This window comes from Mastigoproctus giganteus, chromosome 3, assembly GCF_048544385.1.
Source record: "Mastigoproctus giganteus isolate SK-2022 chromosome 3, ASM4854438v1, whole genome shotgun sequence".
NCBI lineage: Eukaryota > Metazoa > Arthropoda > Arachnida > Uropygi > Thelyphonidae > Mastigoproctus > Mastigoproctus giganteus.
In genome coordinates, this window is record NC_143577.1 from 30,598,527 (window position 1) to 30,618,800 (window position 20,274).

Sequence of the window (20,274 nt, forward strand, 5' to 3'; positions counted from 1 at the left end):
GAAATTTACTAGATGAACAAGTTAGTGCAGAGAATCATTTTAAGCGTTGCTTATTCAAGGTGGTGCAATAACAGGCAATTCGTTATGAAAGTGCTCACGATATGTGATGTAACAAAAATGATGCCATTGCACCTATTTTGGTGATTTAAAATGATGCTTTGGCGAACTAAAATTATGCTTTGCACTAACTAGTTCATCTAGTAAATTTCCTGTAGTCTGAGGCTTTCAGCCTGTAACCAAGTCACAAAGGAGGTTAGGCAGGCGAAGGCAGATTACGAGAAATCTTTGGCAAAGGATGCAAAGAAAAACAGCAAAGAGTTCTTTACTTATATAAACTCTAGAAGGAAGGGGATGAATCAGATTGTTCCCCTTGATATCGATGGTTCAACTGTTGATGATCTTGTGCAAGTAGCTAACAAACCAAATGAATATTTTGAGTCTACATTCACACATCAGGAGTTATTCAGGGAGGGGAATGCCAGAGGTGTATTCAACTCTGGCAGTAAGCTAGATAATCATGTAATAACTGAGAGTAATGGGGAGGAGAAATTGTTGAAGATAAACATAAGAAAGGCACCTGGGGTGGATGGAATCTATCCAGTTATATTAAAGGAGGTGGCAAAGGAAGTAAGCAAACCCTTAGCCATAATTATGAGAGCTTCCCTGGACTCAGGGAAGGTACCCATGGACTGGAAATGTGCAAATGTGACTCCAATCCACAAAGAAGGATCAAAGGGAGACACAGATAATTACAGACCTGTTAGTTTAACTTCTGTTCCAGGGAAATTAATAGAGGCACTAGTTAAAGAAGCATTGCAGGAGCATCTAGACAAGATTTCAGTTAGAAGTTGGACACAGAATGAGCTTGTTAAGGGGAAGTCTTGTCTGACCAATCTGATTGGATACTATGATGTTGTCACAAAGGAACTGGATGCAAAGAATAACTTTGATATCATATATTTGGATCTTAGAAAGGCCTTTGATACTGTTGCACATGGAAGACTGCTGCACAAATTGGAACAGTGTGGCATTGAAAATTGCTGCTATGGATAAAGGGATGGTTGAGTGGGAGAAGACAGAGAGTGGTAATCAATGGACACTGCTCTTCATGGACTAATGTTATTAGTGGAGTCCCTCAGGGTTCAGTGTTAGGTCCATTGTTGTTTTCTGTATTTATAAATGATATTGATGATGGTATATCAGGCTTAATGTCCAAGTTTGCAGACAATATGAAGGTTTTCCGAGTTGTTAATGACACTAATGACAGTATGCTGCTGCAGTAGGATCTAGAAAAGTTGAGCAGGTGGGCTGAGAGGTGGCAAATGAAGTTTAACATTAACAAATGTAAAGTACGACATATGATAAGCAGTAACCCCAGAGTAACGTATCAACTCTGTGGTACTACACTGACAGTGATAGAGAATGAAAAGGACCTGGGGTTAATTGTGCAGGCAGATATGAAATTTTCTGAGCAGTGCAGATGGTCTGCAAGAGTAGCTCATGGTGTCTTGTCAATGATATACAGGAATTTTTCTAGCAGGGATAAGGCGCTGATTATCTCCTTGTATAAGGCAATGGTCAGGCCACACCTCGAGTACTGTATACAGGTCTGGAGGCCTCATTTTAAGAAGGATGTAGCACTGTTGGAACGAGTATAGAGAAAGGCAACAAGATTAGTGAATGGAACAAAAGGTTGCTCTTACAAAGAAAGGATTTTGCAAATTACAGTGTCTGGAGACTAGGCACCTGCGAAGTGATCTAATTGAGGTGTATAAAGCCTTGAATGGTTTGAGCATGCTCAATGCTGATGGGATTCTTCCTCTTGCTCAGAATAATTGCCTGAGAGGGCATAAATTCAAATTGAGAAAAGATAGTTGTACGATAGATGTGCGGAAGGAAGTTTGCCTTTAGCATTAGCATTAGCATTAGCATTAGTAGAGGCATGTGATGCAAGAAAGCAAGCTTATGCAGCATCAGCCAAAAAAAAAAAAAAAACACTTCCACTTCACCCTTCCATTCATTCGAAATACCTGTCCAGTTGAGCCTTAAATTTATTTAGGCTATCAACTTCCACAACAAGGGATAGAAGTCTGTTCCACCAACCAACTACCCGCTGGCTAAAGGCAAATTTCCACACATCTATCCTACATCTCTCTTTCCTCAATCTGTATTTATGCCCTCTCAGGCGATTATTCTGAGCAAGAGGAAGAATACCATCGGCATTGAGCATGCTCAAACCATCCAAGGCTTTATACACCTCTATCCGATCACCTCGCCGGTACCTAGTCTCCAGACACTGTAATTTGCAAAACTTAAGCCTTTCTTCTTAAGAGCAACCCTTTGTTCCATTCACTAATCTTGTTGCCCTTCTCTGTACTTGTTCCAGCAGCTCTACATCCTTCTTGAAATGAGGCCTCCAGACCTGTATACAGTATTCAAGGTATAGCCAGACCATTGCCTTATACAAGGGAATAATCACTTCCTTATCCCGGCTAGAAAAATTCCTATATATCATTGACAAGACACAATGAGCTACTCTTTCACCCATCTGCACTGCTCAGAGAACTTCATATCTGCCTGCACAATTACCCCCAGGTCCTTTTCATTCTCTACCACTGTCAGTGTAGTACCACAGAGTTGATATGTTGCTCTGGGGTTGCTGTTTCCCATATGTAGTACTTTACATTTGTCAATGTTAAATTTCATTTGCCACCTCTCAGCCCATCTGCTCAACCTTTCCAAATCCTGTTGCAGCAGCATAGCATCAATAGTGTCCTTAACAACCCTGCCAACCTTTGTCTCATCTGCAAACTTGGACATTAAGCTTATTCCCTGTATCCAGTTCTTTTGTGACTGCATCATAGTATCCAATCAAATTGTTCAGGCAAGACTTTCCCTTAACAAAACCATGCTGTGTCCGAGCTATAACTGAAGTCTTGTCTAGATGATCCTGCAGTGCTTCTTTAACCAGTGCCTCCATTGATTTTCCTGGAACAGAAGTTAAACTCACAGATCTATAATTACTTGTTTCAGCCTTTTTATCCTCCTTTGTGAATTGGGGTCACATTTGCACATCTCCAGTCTATGGGTACCTCCCTTGAATCCAAGGAAGCTCTCATAATTATGGCTAAGAGTTTGCTTACTTCCTTTGCTGCCTCCTTTAATATAACTGGATAGATCCCATCCGCCCCAGGTGCCTTTCTTGTGTTTATCTTCAACAATTTCTACTCCACTTTACTCTCAGTTATTGGGGTCACATTTGCACATCTCCAGTCTATGGGTACCTCCCCTGAGTCTAAGAAAGCTCTCATAATTATAGCTAAGGGTTTGCTTACATCCTTTGCTGCCTCCTTTAATATAACTGGATAGATCCCATCCACCCCAGGTGCCTTTCTTGTGTTTATCTTCAACAATTTCTACTCCACTTTACTCTCAGTTATTACAAGATTATCTAGCTTACTGCCAGAGTTGAATACCCCTCTGGCATTCCCCTCGCTGAATAACTTCTCATGTGTGAATGTCGGTGCAAAATATTCATTTAGTTTGTTAGCTACCTGAGCAGGATCATCAACAGTTGAACCATCGATATCAAGTGGACCAATCTGATTCATCCCCTTCCTTCTAACTCTAGAAGGAAAGAGAGAGTTCTTTACAAAATAAAGAACTCTTTGCTGTTTTTCTTTGCATCCTTTGCCAAAGATTTCTCGTAATCTGCCTTCGCCTGCCTAACCTCCTTAATAACTTGGTTACAGATCAACTTATATCTATCATAGGCTTCTGTGTCACATGTTAATTTATATGTATCCCATGCATTTTTCTTCTCTGCCATATGTCTCATTAGTTCATCTGACATCCATTTAGGCCTAAACCTTGAACAATATTTCTTAGTTGGTATGTAAAGCCTAGCAGCTTCCAAGATAAGTTCTTTGAATGCTTCCCATTTTGAATTTGCTGTTGGTAACATCATCAGTTGGTCCCACTGTATAGAATTTAAATACTGTCTCAGACCATCGTAGTCAGTCGCCTTTATGAAAGCAAAAACCCTTCCCTTTACCCCTGATGGTAGTTACCTCTTTGAGTAAATCCCACTTCAGCACACTGTGATCACTGCCACCTAGTGGTTCCTTTATCTGCAGATTCTTAATGCATGAAGAATCACTACTGATAATCAAATCAAGAGTATTTCTCCACAGACCAGTTAGTTTAACTTCTGTTCCGGGTAAAATAATGGAGTCACTGGTTAAAGATGCATTGCAGGATCATCTAGACAAGACTGCAGCAATAATTCAGACACAGCATGGGTTTGTTAAGGGAAAGTCTTGTCTGACAAATTTGATTGGTTATTATGATGCGGTCACAAAGGAACTGGATGCAAAAAATAATTTTGATATCATATACTTGGATTTCAGGAAAGCTTTTGACACTGTTGCGCATGGAAGACTACTGTACAAATTGGAGCAGAATGGTATTAAGGGTAAGTTGCTACAATGGATAAAAGGATGGTTAAGTGGGAGAAGACAGAGGATGGTAATCAATGGGTGCTGCTCTTCGTGGACTAATGTTATTAGTGGAGTCCCACAGGGTTCGGTGTTGGATCCACTGTTGTTTTGTGTATTTATCAATGATATTGATGAAGGTATATCAGGCTTAATGTCGAAGTTTGCAGATGACACACAGGTTGGCAGGGTTGTTAATGACAGTAATGGCAGTGTGCTACTGCAACAGGATCTAGATAATTTGGGCAGATGGGCTAACAAGTGGCAACTGAAGTTTAACCTTGACAAATGCAAAGTACTGCATATGGGTAGAAGTAACCCCAGAGAAACGTATCAACTGTGTGGTACTACACTTAAGGTGGTAGAAAATGAAAAAGACCTGGGAGTAATTGTGCAGTCAGATATGAAGTTTTCTGAGCAATGCAGACAGGCTGCCAGGGCAGGTCATGGGGTTTTGTCAATGATATATAGGAATTTTGCTAGCAGGGAAAAGGAGGTGATTGTCCCTCTGTATAAGGCAATGGTCAGGCCACGCCTTGAGTACTGCGTACAGGTCTGGAGGCCTCATTTTAGGAAGGATGTAGATTTGCTTGAGCATGTACAGAGAAGAGCAACACTACTGGTGAGGGGAATGAAGGGATCCTCTTACCAAGAGAGGCTTAAGTTCAGCAAATTGCAGTGGCTGGAGACTAGGCACCTGCGCGGTGATCTGATTGAGGTCTATAAGGCCTTGAATGGGTTGAGCACGCTGAATTCTGATGGGATCCTTCCACTTGTTCAGATTACGAACCTACGGGGACATAAGTTCAAATTAAGAAAGGACAGATGTAGAATAGATGTGCGGAAATTTGCCTTTAGCCAGCGGGTGGTTAATTGCTGGAACAAACTTCCATCTGTCGTTGTGGAAGTTGATAGGTTAAATAAATTTAAGGAGGAACTGGACAGGCATTTGGAGGGAATGGTGTGATTTTTTTTTTTTTTTTTTTTTGGCTGATGCTGCATAAGCTCCTACACTTGCTTTCTTGCATCACGTGCCACTACTACTACTACTACTACTACTACTACTAGTTGCCTCCCGAACATGCTTATGTAGAAAACAATCATCCAATAAATCCACAAAAGCCTTGCTAGTGTGTGAGTGACCAACCCACAAATTCCAGTCAGTATCTGGGAAATTAAAATCCCCCATTATAAGACTCTCTGATTTACTGGCCCACTCTATTTCCCTGTACAGTTTCTTATTATACTCATCAGAGTCATTAGGCCTATAGCACACTCCTACTCTCAATTTTGATCTCTCAATGCTTATGTCACACCAAACTGACTCGACACCGCACTGTCCAGTGATGTCGACTGGCTTCACTTCCTTGGATTTTATGTGTTTCTTAACTAATAGCATAACCCATCCTCCCTTCATATCCTGTCTATCCTTTCTGTACACATCGTACTCCCCAAATTCCAGTTCTGCATTCCTTATAGCTGTGTGACACCACATCTCTTATATCCCAGCAATATCTGCCTTCGATGTTTTGAGCAATACCTCAAATTCATCAAATTTATTTACCAAACTCCTAGCATTGGTGTACACGCAAGTATACATGCACCTGTTCCTATTCTTAGCTACCCTAACACAACCCATGTGTTTACTTGTACCGCAATGACTCCCAGTATTCTCTGGAATACCCTGCATCTTGTTTTCCAGGCTGCTGCTCATTCCAATAGAAGCAGTGCAAGAATCACATTCACTTCTGCCAGTGGCTACTGTTAATCTATTAGTCCTTGTATCCTCCCAAGCTAGCAGATTTCCGACCCACCTAACACTGCCTCGATAGCATCAGCAAATATTCTTGCACCCTTTCTATTTAAGTGTATTCCATTCCTGTAGAAGCAGGCTCTCCTGTTAACAAGTACAGACCAGGCTGAAAACAATTCTACCCTTTGAGCCTTGCACAATCCTTCCAGGGCCGAATTGATCGACAAGGCTCTCATCATATACTCCCTCCTATCGTGTCTGGGCAGAATTGCAGATACTTTCAAATTCAACCCTAATTCACGGCTTTTTTTCAACAGTGACCTGTACTTGTTAAGTAATTCTGCCAGTCTTCTACTCTTAATATCATTAGTGCCAATGTGTACAACTATATCAACGTTTGTGCCCTTAAAAGATGATATCCGCTCTACAACATCATGAACCTTTGCCCCTGGCAGACATACCCTGGTCCTGTTCCACCTATCCTTTTTACAAAGCATGTTCCCCGTTTCCCTGACAGTCGAGTCACCAACAACTACTAGTTCCTGTGGGATCAGCGCATTCTGCCTTGGGGGGTTGTTGCTGTGTTGCGTGATGACCAAGTGCAAGCTTTGGCGTTGATGTGGGCAGCTGAGAGCTCGATGAGTCCCTCAATTTAGATCCTTCGAGGGCATCCACCCTGTCCTTCAAGCTCTGATATAGGCTCATAACAACGCTGAGTTGTTGCCTGATTTCGTTACACTCCTTGCATCGCGCACACACAAAGACATCACCCGTGGCATCATGTCCCGTACCCAATTGCTCCACAAACATCATGCAAGCAGTGCATTTTAAAAGGCTGTGATTCAGAGGGTAACTGCCCCCCTCAGTTCTCCCCTAGCCGCAGCACTCCCATTAGCTTGTCTCTGGTTTGCTTTGCTGCTCTGGTCTGAGTCATGATTTCGATTTAATTTCAATGAAATTTAAATTTCAGTACAAAATTATAACCCTAAACTTGTATCCCAACCCAGTTATAATGCTATATATATTTTTCAGTATTGAGTATTATCTACGAGTTCCGTTTATATAACTTCCGTATCAAGTTATGTATTTATTAATTATGTTGCATTTGTAATCTAAGTCGTTATATGTATTTAGTTAAAATACATTTAATTGACAATGAAGTTTAACAAAATTAATAGATTTTACTGATTAATTGACAATATTATATTATATACTGTACTATACTAAGCTTACGCTATCTAGTTCGGGATATAACGTTGTGTCGTATAACAGTGGCGGCAAGTTATGAACAGTAAATCTTTGGACACTTAAGTATTAATTAACTTGCAAATCTTGTTATCTCAATTCAGAATAAACTAAGGATCCTGACTATGTCTATAAGCTACTTATAGAAAATAATTTAATATAGCAATTGGTCAATAAAGCGGCTAAATATGGCTAGAAAACTTATTGTTCAGTGGATCTGCAACTTGTAACACGTGGATTTGATGCCCTTACCGCCACTTTTATGCAATTACAAGGCCGAGTAAAGAATAAATACACCAGGTTAATCAGAAAATCACAAAATAATGCTATACTACTAAATTTAAATCAAAAGTTTTAGAAAAACAATAATTTCAAATCAATAAATAAGAAAATCCACTTAGCGGCTTTGAACACTTCTGACTCCCACATATGGCCTTAGCAACCCTTAGCCAGCGGGTGGTTGATTGCTGGACCAAATTTCCATCTGTCATTGTAGAAGTTGGTAGCTTAAATAGATTCAAGGCAGAACTTGACAAACATTTGGAGCAAGTGGATGGGTGAAATAAGGGTTTTTTTTTTTTTTTTTTTTATTTGGCTGCTGCTATATAAGCTTGCTTTCTTGCATCATGTGCCTTTGCTAATGCTAATCCCATTTAATATGTTATTTTATTTATTAATGAACATATAATATATATATAGTTAAAATTAAACATTTAAGCAATTAATTGTGATTTGTAAATGACTCAAACTGAAGAGCAAAATTATGATACGAATATGAATTTTATGAATATGAAATTGATGATGTGATATGAATTTTATGAATATGAAATTGATGATGTGATATGAATTTTACATTATGAATTAATTATGAATACAAATTTCATTACATTGTGAATACAAATTTCATTACATTATGAATACAAATTTCATATAGGTATTAAATAAAACACCTATTATGAAATTTGTATATGAATTTTATTAAATAAAATATGTATAGCACACTTTGAAGGTTTGTGGTTCTCATACCTTTGGAGAGTATCTTATACAGCTCTCAGAGTTACCAAGTTTGACTGCTTCTTCTTTATGAGGATTAAAAAAAAAAGAATAAAAAAATTAACCAACTGTACCTTTTTCCATATAGGAAGGAATGGAAAATTATTGGTCTACCCATCACTCTGAAAAATAAGAGAGGTGTTAGACCTGCATCAGAACTATTACAGTTTGTTAATATTAATTTTGGAAAAGTGATTAGGACACAAGCTTATTCATCACCAGCCAAAAAAAAAAAGAAACTTTTCCCCACTTTACCTGTCCTGTGTAATAATTTGTCCAGTCCAAACTTCCTTCACAACACTGGGTGAAACTTTATTCTAGCAATCAATTAGCCTTTGGCTGAAGGCAAATTTCCACATATCTATTCAGCAGCTAACCTTTTTCAAATTAAACATACATCCCCTTTTGTGTGCCATGTGGGAAAGAGTAAAGATGCCATCAGCATTTAATTTATCAACCCTTTTATAGCCCTAAACACCTCAGTTACATCTCAATACAGATGTCTTGTTTCCAGTTGTTGCAGTTTATGTAGCTCAAGTCTTTCTTGGTAAGCATACTCTTTTGTGCCCTAAACTAAATTTTGTTATTCTTTTCTGTACCCTTTCCAATAGATCAACTTCGTTTTTAAAATCAGGTTTCCAAACATGTATACACTATTCAAGATTTGGCCTAACCATTGCTTTTTACAACATACGATGGAATAATTAATTCTTTGTTCCTGCTGGAAAAGGTTCTGTATATCATTGACAGAACCCCATGTGCTGTCCTTAGCATCTGGCTGCACTGCTGAGAGAACTTCATGTCAGACCTGCCTTCCTTTCATCATCAGCAAACTTAATAAATACTCTAGAGGTTGGTTATAGTTGACTGTGCAATCACACAAGCAACTTAGGTCATGAATTTTGAAGAGGGGCTAATCATTTTTCCATCCTCAATCTGAGGATAGAATTGTGTAGTTATTTCCGAAAAGCTTCAATGAATACAAATTATTTTTCTTAATAGTGATTGTAGTGTAGTTTGTGTTTGTGTTCCTATCTTAGTCAAGAAAGCACTCATATCAAAATCAAAAGTGAAAACAATATCGATTTTTTTCTTTGATACAAATAGCATTTTCATTCAGAATAAGTCCCTTAAATTTTCAGATGTGAAAGATAATCCGTTTGGTATAAAAGAAAACATGTTTGGGCTAATTGTAATGGATTATCTATCATGACAGTGTGTCAGTTTACAGTGCATATGCTGTAAGGTAGTTTTTGACAAAAATAAAGATCATGTCTGGAACTCATCTTTCGATAATCTGATCAGATGGTGAATTAAATAAGGCAATTGATTACATAATCTGCCTTATTTAACTTATTTAGTCCTTTACAACTTTATTCCCCACTAAGTTGTTGAAAACTTTAATGAAAGGAGAAAGTTTTTATAGTTTTTTTAATGATTACATTAAAAAGAATTCAAGTATTTTAAAGATTTTTCAAATTATGAGTTCCAGACATGTTTTTTATAGTTGCAGTATCATTCGTTTCATTGTACAACTTCACAAGGAATATTGATGAAACACAGTTCACTGAAATCTACTAATAATGATGTGCTTATTACAAAATTAGTCTCACTTATGGTTATGCACCATTTATTGTATTTGATTCATTGCTGTTTTTTTGTTTAATAGGCAATCTAATATTGTGTTTCAAAAACTTTTCCCTGTCAAAAATATAATTTGTATTAGGACACTGCAAGTTGCTTATTCTGTAGTTTTTTTTTAACCCTCTTTGGTGATATTTTTATGATACTGTCGAAAAAGTCTGTAATATATTGAGATTGTGTATCTTCATATTTTTGCCTTTTATGTACAACATAGAACAAGTTTAATTAACGTATGTGTGCATTATATTTCAGGTGTATTAACAAATAGTAATATTTCACGATTTATAACAAAATAAGTCAATCTATTGTCATTAAATTTGTTAAAGATTCCTAAAATATTCTAAGTAAGCATTGAAATCTTGAAATAGATCAGAGCTCCTGTTCCAAATTTATAATAATATTTCTGTGGGGAAACTGGGGAGGGTATGCTATGAATGCCATATAGTAAATTGAACCTAGAACCATCCCAGGGGCAAACAGAATATATGTTGAAAATTTAGTAGCAGTCAGTATTTTTCTTGTTGCAAAAACATGAGAGAGAGAGAGGGGGGTGGAATGCCGGCTGCTCAGCCCATAATTTACATTCTTTAACCTTTCACAAATCTACTACACTTCTTTTTCTACTTTCCTCACCCTTCTGGTTACTGGCACTTTGTGTAACTTTCACATCCATTTATGCATACTTAATTCAATATATTAATACAACTTATATATACTCTTGCATCCTTTAATGCTACTTTGCACTTTTAGGTGCATATGTCTTACCTGATTTATTAATCTTGCATTCACTGAAACCATTTCATCAACTGTATACTTCTTTTCATATGTAACTCTTTAAACATTACCTTTAAGGGGTTAAATTGAATACCCATTTATATATATATATATATAAGTAAAACACTTCATAAGTAAAACATTTTCATGAATCTTTCATAACAATACACACAAAGTGTGCAAGGACTGTCTAAAGCTAAGATACTGGATTTCTATTTGTCTAATTTTAATGAAATTTGGAATGGCTTGACAAATCTTTCTAAGTGAACCAAATATAAAACTTCCTGAAAATTTGTATACTAGGAGTTCAGTTATTACATGCGGATGGATAGCAAAAACAATAGGCACTTATGCATATACGCTAATGTGCCTAAAATGGGGGCAGGTTCAAGTTGCTGACAACTTAAATATTTTTGTCATCTATTTTCATGAGTGAAGAAATTTTAGGGATGGGAATCCCAGAAGTATGATTTTGTGATAACTGAGAAGAAAGTTGTTGTTTGTTTGTTTGGTTTTTAGGAGCATTAGCAACTAAGGCCATATTTCTCCGGGATATGCGGTGGTTATTCCCTGACCTTTCCACATCCTCCGTATTTGGTGGTGACGGGCTCGAACCCCGGTCTAATCAAGAAGCGTGCGCTACGCACTGCTGCTCCTTCCCACCTGGCTACGGAGGCACAGAGAAGAAAGTGGGAGAGACTTATTGATGCTAAAAGTCAATGAGGCACCTCGGGCTGATGGAATTTATCCAGTCATATTAAAAGAAGCAGCAAAGGTGGTAAGGAAACCTTTGAGCATAATTATGAGAGCATTGTTGGGTTTGGGGGGGGGGATTCCATATCAGAAATGTGAAAATATATGCATCTATTGACAAGGTGCAGGAGAATAAAAGGATGAAATGAGTAATTACAGACTTGTAAGCTTGACTTCTGTTTCAGGAAAAATAATGGAGTGATTAAAGAGGCATTTATCAGAAGCAGGATCATCTTGACAGGAATGGAGTTATATGGGAAATTTTTTTTTTTTTTATTATGAAACTTTCAGATATTTTGATGAAACATAAGAATAAAAAATTCTGTAGTTATATGCACAGTTTATTTATATTTTTGTCAATAAAGAAAATTAAATTTGAACTTGAGCTTAATTTGAATTTAATTAAGGATTGTTCCAGAGTGAATCTAATTCTAATTTAGTCCATATAATTTAATTAAGGATTGTTTCTCTAGTACATCTAATTCGGATCTTGTAGTTACAGAGAAAAATCCCACGGAGAGAAACATAAAATTGCTTCATTCCAGCAGATGTGATTTAAATACGTTTGAAATCTATAAGATAGTTTTCTTTCTTTAATCCTCTGAGTATGCCAAATTCATATCAAAATTGGTGAATCTGAATTTTATACACCAATCAGTGTTTTTTTTGGGGGGATAGGCAAGAAATAGTTAAAAAATGGGTTTCTCTAAATAAAAGTTTATTCATAATTTGACATTATTGAATATTAGCAGTGGCAAATGATGTAAGGAAGCAAGTTTATACACATCAGCAAAAAAATTCCAATTTCACCTATTTATCCCCTCCAATAGTTTTTGTCTAGGTTCTTCTTTGAATTTATTCAAACTATCCACTTCCACAACAAGAGATGGAAGCTTGTTCTAGCAATCAGCCGCCTTTTTTTTTTCTGAAGGAAAACTTCCGCAGGTCTGTTCTGCAATCATCTTTCCTCAATTTGAATTTATGTCCTCTCATGTGCATAGACTTGAGTGAAAGGAAGAATCTCATCAGTATAGAGTTTTTTCATGCCATTCAAAGCCTTAAACACCTCAATAAGATCAACTCACAGGTATCTAGTCTCTAGATGCTGCAATTTGCAGAACTGAGGCATTTCTAGGCAAGAGCACCCCCTTTTTTTGTTCCCCTCACCAATCTCATTGCCCTTCTCTGTACCCATTCCAGCAACTCTATATCCTTCAGAAAATGAGGTCTCCAGACCTGTATGCAGTACTCAAATTGTGGCCTGACCATTGCCTTATACAATAAGATAATCACCTCCCTATCCTTGCTAGAAATATTTCTATATATCATTGAAAACATCCTGTGAGCTGTCCTGGCACCCGCACTGCTCAGAGAACTTCATATCTGACTACACAGTTACCCCAGTCCTTTTCATTTTTACACTACCCAGAGTGTGGTACCACACAGTTGGTACAATACTCTGCAATTACTCTATCCATATGCAGTACCTTGCATTTGTCAATGTTAAACATCAATTGCCATTTTTCAGCCATCTGCCTAATTTTTATATGTCTTGCAGCAGCATATCTTCATTACTGTTTTTAACCACCCTGCCAACCTTTGTATCACTGCAAATTTAGAGATTAAGCTTGATATACCTTCATCAGTATCATTAATAAATATTGAAAACAACAATGGGCCCAGCACCAAACTCTGTGGAACTTTATTAATGACATTAGTTCATGAAGACCAGTGTCCATTGATAGCTACTCTCTGTCTTCTCCCACTCAGCTATCCCTTTATCCATAGCCTTAACTTGCCCTTAATGCCACACTGCTCCAATTTGTACAGCAATCTTTTGTGTGCAACAGTATCAAAAGCTACCATGAAATCCAAGTATACGATATAAAAATTATTTTTTGCATTCAGTTCCTTTGTCACTGCCTCATAGTATCCAATCAAATTGGTCAAACAAGATCCCCCATTAACAAACCCATGCTGTGACTGAAGTATAACTGCACTTCTGTGTAGATGGTCCTGCATCACTTCTATAACCAGTGACTCCATGATTTTCCCTGGAACAGAAGTTAGGCTAACAGGTCTGTAATTACTCATGTCATCCTTTGATCTTCCTTTATGAATTGGGGATACATTCACACATCTACAGTCCAAAGGGACTTTCCCTAAATTCAAAGATGCCTCATAATTATAGCTAAGGGTTTGCTTACCTACCTCCTTTGCTGCCTCCCTTAATATAATTGGATAGATCCCATCCACCCCAGGTGCCTCTTTATGTTTAACTTTGACAATTTCTGTTACACTTTCCTCTCAGTTATTGAAAAATCATTTTTCTCCCTGTTAGAGTTTGATAAAATTCTGGAACCACTTTTTTAAAGAATTCCTGAGAAACCTGAGCAGGATCATCAATAGTTAAACCATTGGTATCAAGTTTACCAATCTGATTTATTCCCTTCCATCTAGTGTTTACATAAGTGAAGAGGACTTTGCTGTTTTTCTTTGCATCCTTTGCCAAAGATTTTTCATCTGTTTTGGTTTGCCTAACCTCCTTTGTGACTTGATTGCAGACCTAGTTTATGTCTACCCTATGCTTCTGTATCACCTGATAATTTATATGCATGCTATGCGATTTTTCTCCTCCTCCAAATGTCTCACTAGATTGTCTGGCCTCTATTTAAGTCTAAGCATTGTACAGTATTTCTTTTTTATATTGTATATTAAGATTGAAAAACATTATGAGAAACAACAGTCTTGTTACTCCCAAAATATTTTGTTACTATCTTTATGGCTGATTCTTAGAGTAGTGAAAAGGCACTTTTTTGACAAATATGGTGCTCTTGTAAAGAATTTTTTTTTATGATTATACTTTTCCAATTAAAAAATAATTAATGATGCAAATCAGAAGTGAATACCATACTGGAAAATACTAAAATTCAAACTTATGTAGTTCTGGTATATTTTTAAATGTATAAGTTTTCCTGTTTTCGTTAAAATTCTAAGATTTGAACATAAACAAATTTTCTTTCCATAATAAAAACCTTTATTTCATAGGATATGACTAGCCAAGAGTTTCGTATTCAAGAGGTAAATGAACAAGCAGACAAATTAATGATGGAAGGGCATCCAGAGAAAGAAATTATTCTAAAGAAAAAAGAAGTATGTAATTCTGCATAATTAAATTTATCTTTTATTAATATAAATGGCTGGATCCTTAATTGTGCATATTTTAATCTTGTATTTGAGAATAGGTTTAGTTTCTTCTTTTCACTCTGTTTATCATATTTGGGCATGGCTAGTTTACAGAAGCTCTCCAAGTTCAGAAAATTTAATGAGTTTATATGTGAGGCATTACAGGTATTCCATAATTTGTATGCTTCACCCAGTCAGGTTACAATACTCTGTACATGTAATAAAGCTATGATCGATCCACAAGTAATGCCTGTTGGGTGACAAAGTTTTTTATCATGCTTGGTATCATGAAGTTTTATATACTGCTAGTATAGATATTATAAATGTAAATAAAATAAAAGTTTCTGTCTATTAGATATGAAGTTATGAACAGTCAAACTGGTATCCATTTCCACTAGTGGTCAGTGATAGAGTTTTTCCAAGTCATGAGAAGACTCAGTTGTCTGGATTCATGAAAAATTGAGGAGAGCATACCAAAAAGATACAATTGATATAAGGAGGAGGAGTCACTCACATTTGTTAACACCTGGCTTAGTGCCATGAAGGATATTGTAATGTCTGGGTACCTGCATGTATCTTTGCACCTTACAAGTAAAGATCATATTATTATTATTATTTGTGAGCAGCTGAGGTTCAGAAGGCCAAAGTCTGTGTGCATTGAAGAAAACATCATGATTTTAGGTGAAATAATTCAAAAAGACAGAGCAATAACCACATGTGCAATGATGCAAGCACTAGGTTGTTCAAAGAGAAGTGTATTATAGATATTTTAATCACATTAGATTAAAGGAAAAATATGCTGCAAATGGGTACCAAAGCTGTTAACAAAAGAAGTGAAATTTGCCAGGTAGGAGATCTGTCGAGATCTCCTACCCGGCAATAACTTTCAATTTTTTTTTAAGGCCTGATAACAGTTGAAATCTAGATCTTTCATTATACCCTTATTCTAAATGCTAGTTTATGGAATGGACACATCTGGCATCTACAGCGAAGAATAAACCTTGAATTGCATTGCCAGGCCATCACAGAAAATTATGGTCACAGTATTTTGGGACAGAGAAGCCCCAGTTTCGGTTGATTTTTTTAGATAAATTTCTGTAAATAAGGAAAGATTGCCAAATACTTGATAAGCTTAATAATGCCAGGCCACACATTGCCTATATGATTCAGATGAAAATTGAAGAACTAGTTGTTTTTGGTCTTCAATGGAGTGTTTTTCTTCATCCTGCATATTGTCTGGACTTGGCTCCATCTGATTTTTTCAATTGGTCATGAAGAGATATTTTCATGGAAAACACTTTTTGATTGATGAGAAGCTGAAAAGGACAGTGACAAGCTGGCTTCATCAGCAGAGTCCATCCTTTTACCACAGTGCATATGTGAGTTGCAAATAATGTTGGCAGAAATAAAGTAAACAAGGTAGATACACAGAATAATGTATACATGCTTCCCAGTGTTTGTTTAATAAATTATATAAATTTCACATATTTCACATTTGTATCTGTTGGCTTTATACTTTTATGGATAAAGAGGAATTATTTATTGACCAGCCCTTCTATAAATAAAAGATCAAAGCGGCAATTAAATCTAGCTCTATTTCAGAAATGCCTTTGTTATATATGAGTTAGCTTAAGACTACTAATATCATTTTTACTTTGAATAATGTCACCAAAAAGGTGAATTTGCTATTGAAATAAAAACCAAGACATTGCCTGTTTTGAGATTTCCTGGCCTTTCAGCAGATGGTGGCAGGTAGTCTTAGTTAAGAACTTTCTGCCAAAGTGTATTTTAGTTATTAAGTGCATTTTAACCCCTGTTACTCGACTGCATTGGCCCATTGCAGCAAATTAATAAAAGCATATCCCTAGTACTAGGGGTTCAAATACAGTCATAAATTTTATTTTATATTTAATCAGAAATATCCTTCTATAAACACCACATGGCTACTTGTTTGGACTCTGTTATTCACTGCTATGTCACCAGTTTTTTAATCAAGTAGTTGATTTGCATCTTTGGTGATGCTATTTAAATTAAAAATCAAATTAGTAATTTTAAGTCAATGGGTAATGAAATCATTTTTGAAATGAGCATAAACTGACTTCCACTGAGAGCTTTTTGCTGTCAGTGGAGGTCAGCTTACTTGGAAGAGAATGGCATAAAAAATAGGATGAGGAGTGGCATCCATTAATATATTAAATTATAAAGAAATTGTTTTGAAAAAAACAAAAGAAAAAAAATAGGGAAGTTTCATAGTGAAACACATTGAATAAGCACTCTGTTTTTGTTATTTTTCCTTTCAGGAACTGAATGATGCATGGCAGAGGCTGAAAGCATTGACATTATTGAAACAAGAAAAGCTGTTTGGTGCACATGAAATTCAGCGATTCAATAGGTAAATATTATTACTAGTAAGCTAATAAATGCCCGATTTATTATATCAGTGTTGTATAAATTTTTGAAATATTTTGCAATGATAATTCATGTAGTTGTTTCATTTGTCTGTTGGAACAACTACCCTTGAGTAGTAGACCCGTGGGACAAACTACTTAGTAGTTATTTGTATGCCAGTTGATACAATTCATGGAATGAACCTGGAGTAGTTTTGATATTGCTTTCATTTTCCTTTCAACACTGTGGTGATAGTGGCACCCCAAATTGTAGAAAACAGTGGTTGTGATGCACCTGACAGGTACATAAAATTCTTTTTAATTTCCAAAAAAAATTTTTTTGGATTTTTTGAATTCTGCTTGGAGAATACCAGTACTTCATCTTTTCTGAATGTATTGCAATATTTATTGTATGTCAAGTTTTATTTTTAAATAAAAAATTAAGTATTTAAATAATGCTGTATTTTTTAACTTTTTATTTTAAAAAAATTAATTCTACTTAAAATTTTTTTAAAAATTTGATGTAAAATATCAGTCTATTAGTTCCATCCATTTTCCAGTTTAAAAGACTGGAGCATTAAATTTCACATGTGCATGTGCATTTATTTCACTTATTATGCATAAAAATACTTTTAAAATTCTATTATTCACTTCCATTTTCAAATTTTTTCAAAATTTATTTCAAATTTGGTACATTTCACAGCTTGCCAAATTTATAAGTTATGCATGTCGTTTCCCACAGAGTAGTGACAATAATAACAATAATAAACAATTATTGTTATTATTATATAATAAGAAAACAAAAAACAATAATACATTTCAAAAACAATTCATTTTATACTGTAGATGTTTATATGACTAGTGGGAGAGGAAAAGCAAGTAACTTATAAGCTATTCTGTAATAGTCACAAAGGAGATTAGGCAAGAGAAGGCAGATTAAGAGAAATCTGTGGAAAAGGATGCTAAGAAAAACAGCAAGGACTTCTTTACGTATATGAATTCTAAAAGAAAGGGGATGAATCAGATTGGTCCACTTGATATTGGTGGTTCGACTGTTGATGATCCTGCTCAGATAGCTGAAAAACTGAATGAGTATTTTGCCTCTACATTCACACACGAGGAGTTATTAAGGGAAGAAAATGCTAGAAGTTTATCAAACTGTAACAGGGTGCTTAATGATTTTGTGAAATAACTGAGAGAAAACTGGAGGCATCCTTGGACTCAGAGGAGATCCCCATGTGCCAATGTATCCCCAGTTCACAAAGGGGGATCGAAGGGTGACACGAGTAATTACAGAGCAGTTAGTTTAACTTGTTCCAGGTAAAATAATGGAGTCACTGATTAAAGATGCATTACAGGATCATCTAGACAAGACTGCAGCAATAATTCAGACATAGCATGGGTTTGTTAAGGGAAAGTCTTGTATGACAAATTTGATTGGATACTACACCGATGAGCCAAAACATTATGACCACCTACCTAATATGATGTTGGTCCTCCACGTGCAGCCAAAACAGCTCGTACCCAGTGAGGCATGGACGCTAAAAGATTTCCAAATGTGTCTTGTGGTATCTGTTACCAACACATAACCAGCAAATCCTTTAACTTCGTAAGGGCCATGGTTGAGACGCTGCTGATCAGAGTTTCTTTTCCAACACAAACCACAGATGCTCGATGGGATTGATGTCTGGGGAATTTGGAGGCCAGGGCAATACCTGGAAGTCTTCCTCATGTTCCACGAACCAGTCTCGAACAATCCGGGCAGTGTGGCATGGTGCATTATCCTGCTGAAAGACGGCACTGCCAGAGGGGAAGACCGTTGCCATGAAAGGGTGTACCTGGTCAGCAATGATGTTTAGGTAGGTGGTAGACATCAGAGTGCCCGACACAGGGATGACTGAACCCAGGGTATCCCAGCAGAACATTGCCCAAAGCATGACACCGCCGCCACTGGCTTGTTTTCATCCCATGGTGCATCCAGGTGCCATCACTTCCTCAGATAAATGACGTACACGTAATCCAAAGGTCGTGGGTTCTAATCCTGCTTCAGGCTTGGAGGATCAGAGTAGAAAATGCAAAAACCTTGGGAGGTGCAATATGGCCACAAAAGACGATGCACCAACAACTAACAAAAAAAAAAAAAAAAAAGAAGACCTACACGTATCCGGCCATCCACATGGTGCAATAGGAAACGTGATTCATTGGACCAGACGACCTTCTTCCAATTACTGAAGGTCCAGTTTCGATTCTCGCTTGCCCATTGTAGGCACTGTTGCCGGTGAACCGTGATTAGCATGGGCACTCAGAGCGGCCTGTGGCTATGCAGCCCCATTTTTAGTAGGGTTCAATGTACTGTGTGTTGTGACACATTACTCCCGTCACCAGCATTCCAATCACCGGTGAGTTGCGCCACAGTCGCTGTTCTGTTGCCATGTACCATCCAGGAGCGCCTTCGCTCACCTCGAGCATCGATGAGCCATGGTTGTCGAACACCTCACCAGCGGTTCGTGGGTTCCCCCTCCTCCTACCACTTTTGGTAGATACTAACCACAGCTGACCGTAAGCACTCCACCAGCTGAGCCGTGTCGGATATTTTCTGACCCAGTCATCTGGCCATTACAATTTGGCCTTTGTCAAACTTGCTTAAGTCCACTGCCTTTTCCATCTGAAGAGCAAGAGTAACACTGATTAACGGAGCTCAGTATCAGGTGTTTTTTGTATTGTGTCCCGACCCATGCACGCACTGTAGTTCACCTGCAGTTACTTAAATTTGCATAATGACTCACAGTTCATAATGTTTTGGCTCATTGATGTATGACATGGTTACAAAGGAACTAGATGCAAAAAATAATTTTGATATCATATTCTTGGATTTCAAGAAAGCTGTTGACACTGTTGCACATGGAAGATTACTGTATAAATTCGAGCAGTGTGGTATTAAGGGAAATTGTTACAATGGATAAAAGGATGGTTGAGTGGGAGA

General features: G+C 37.0%; 1 protein-coding gene across 2 annotated transcripts in view; it reads left to right on the forward strand.

Annotated features, from left to right (window-relative positions):
• Positions 1-20,274, forward strand: part of LOC150087841 (spectrin alpha chain-like) — a 455,664-nt gene that overhangs the window by 35,847 nt on the left and 399,543 nt on the right. For both annotated transcript variants that reach the window (XM_090369231.1, XM_090369232.1), the window contains exons 6-7: positions 14,767-14,871; positions 17,205-17,296. In XM_090369231.1, the coding sequence (XP_090225357.1) occupies positions 14,767-14,871; positions 17,205-17,296 (197 nt within the window). The remainder of the gene's footprint in view (positions 1-14,766; positions 14,872-17,204; positions 17,297-20,274) is intronic.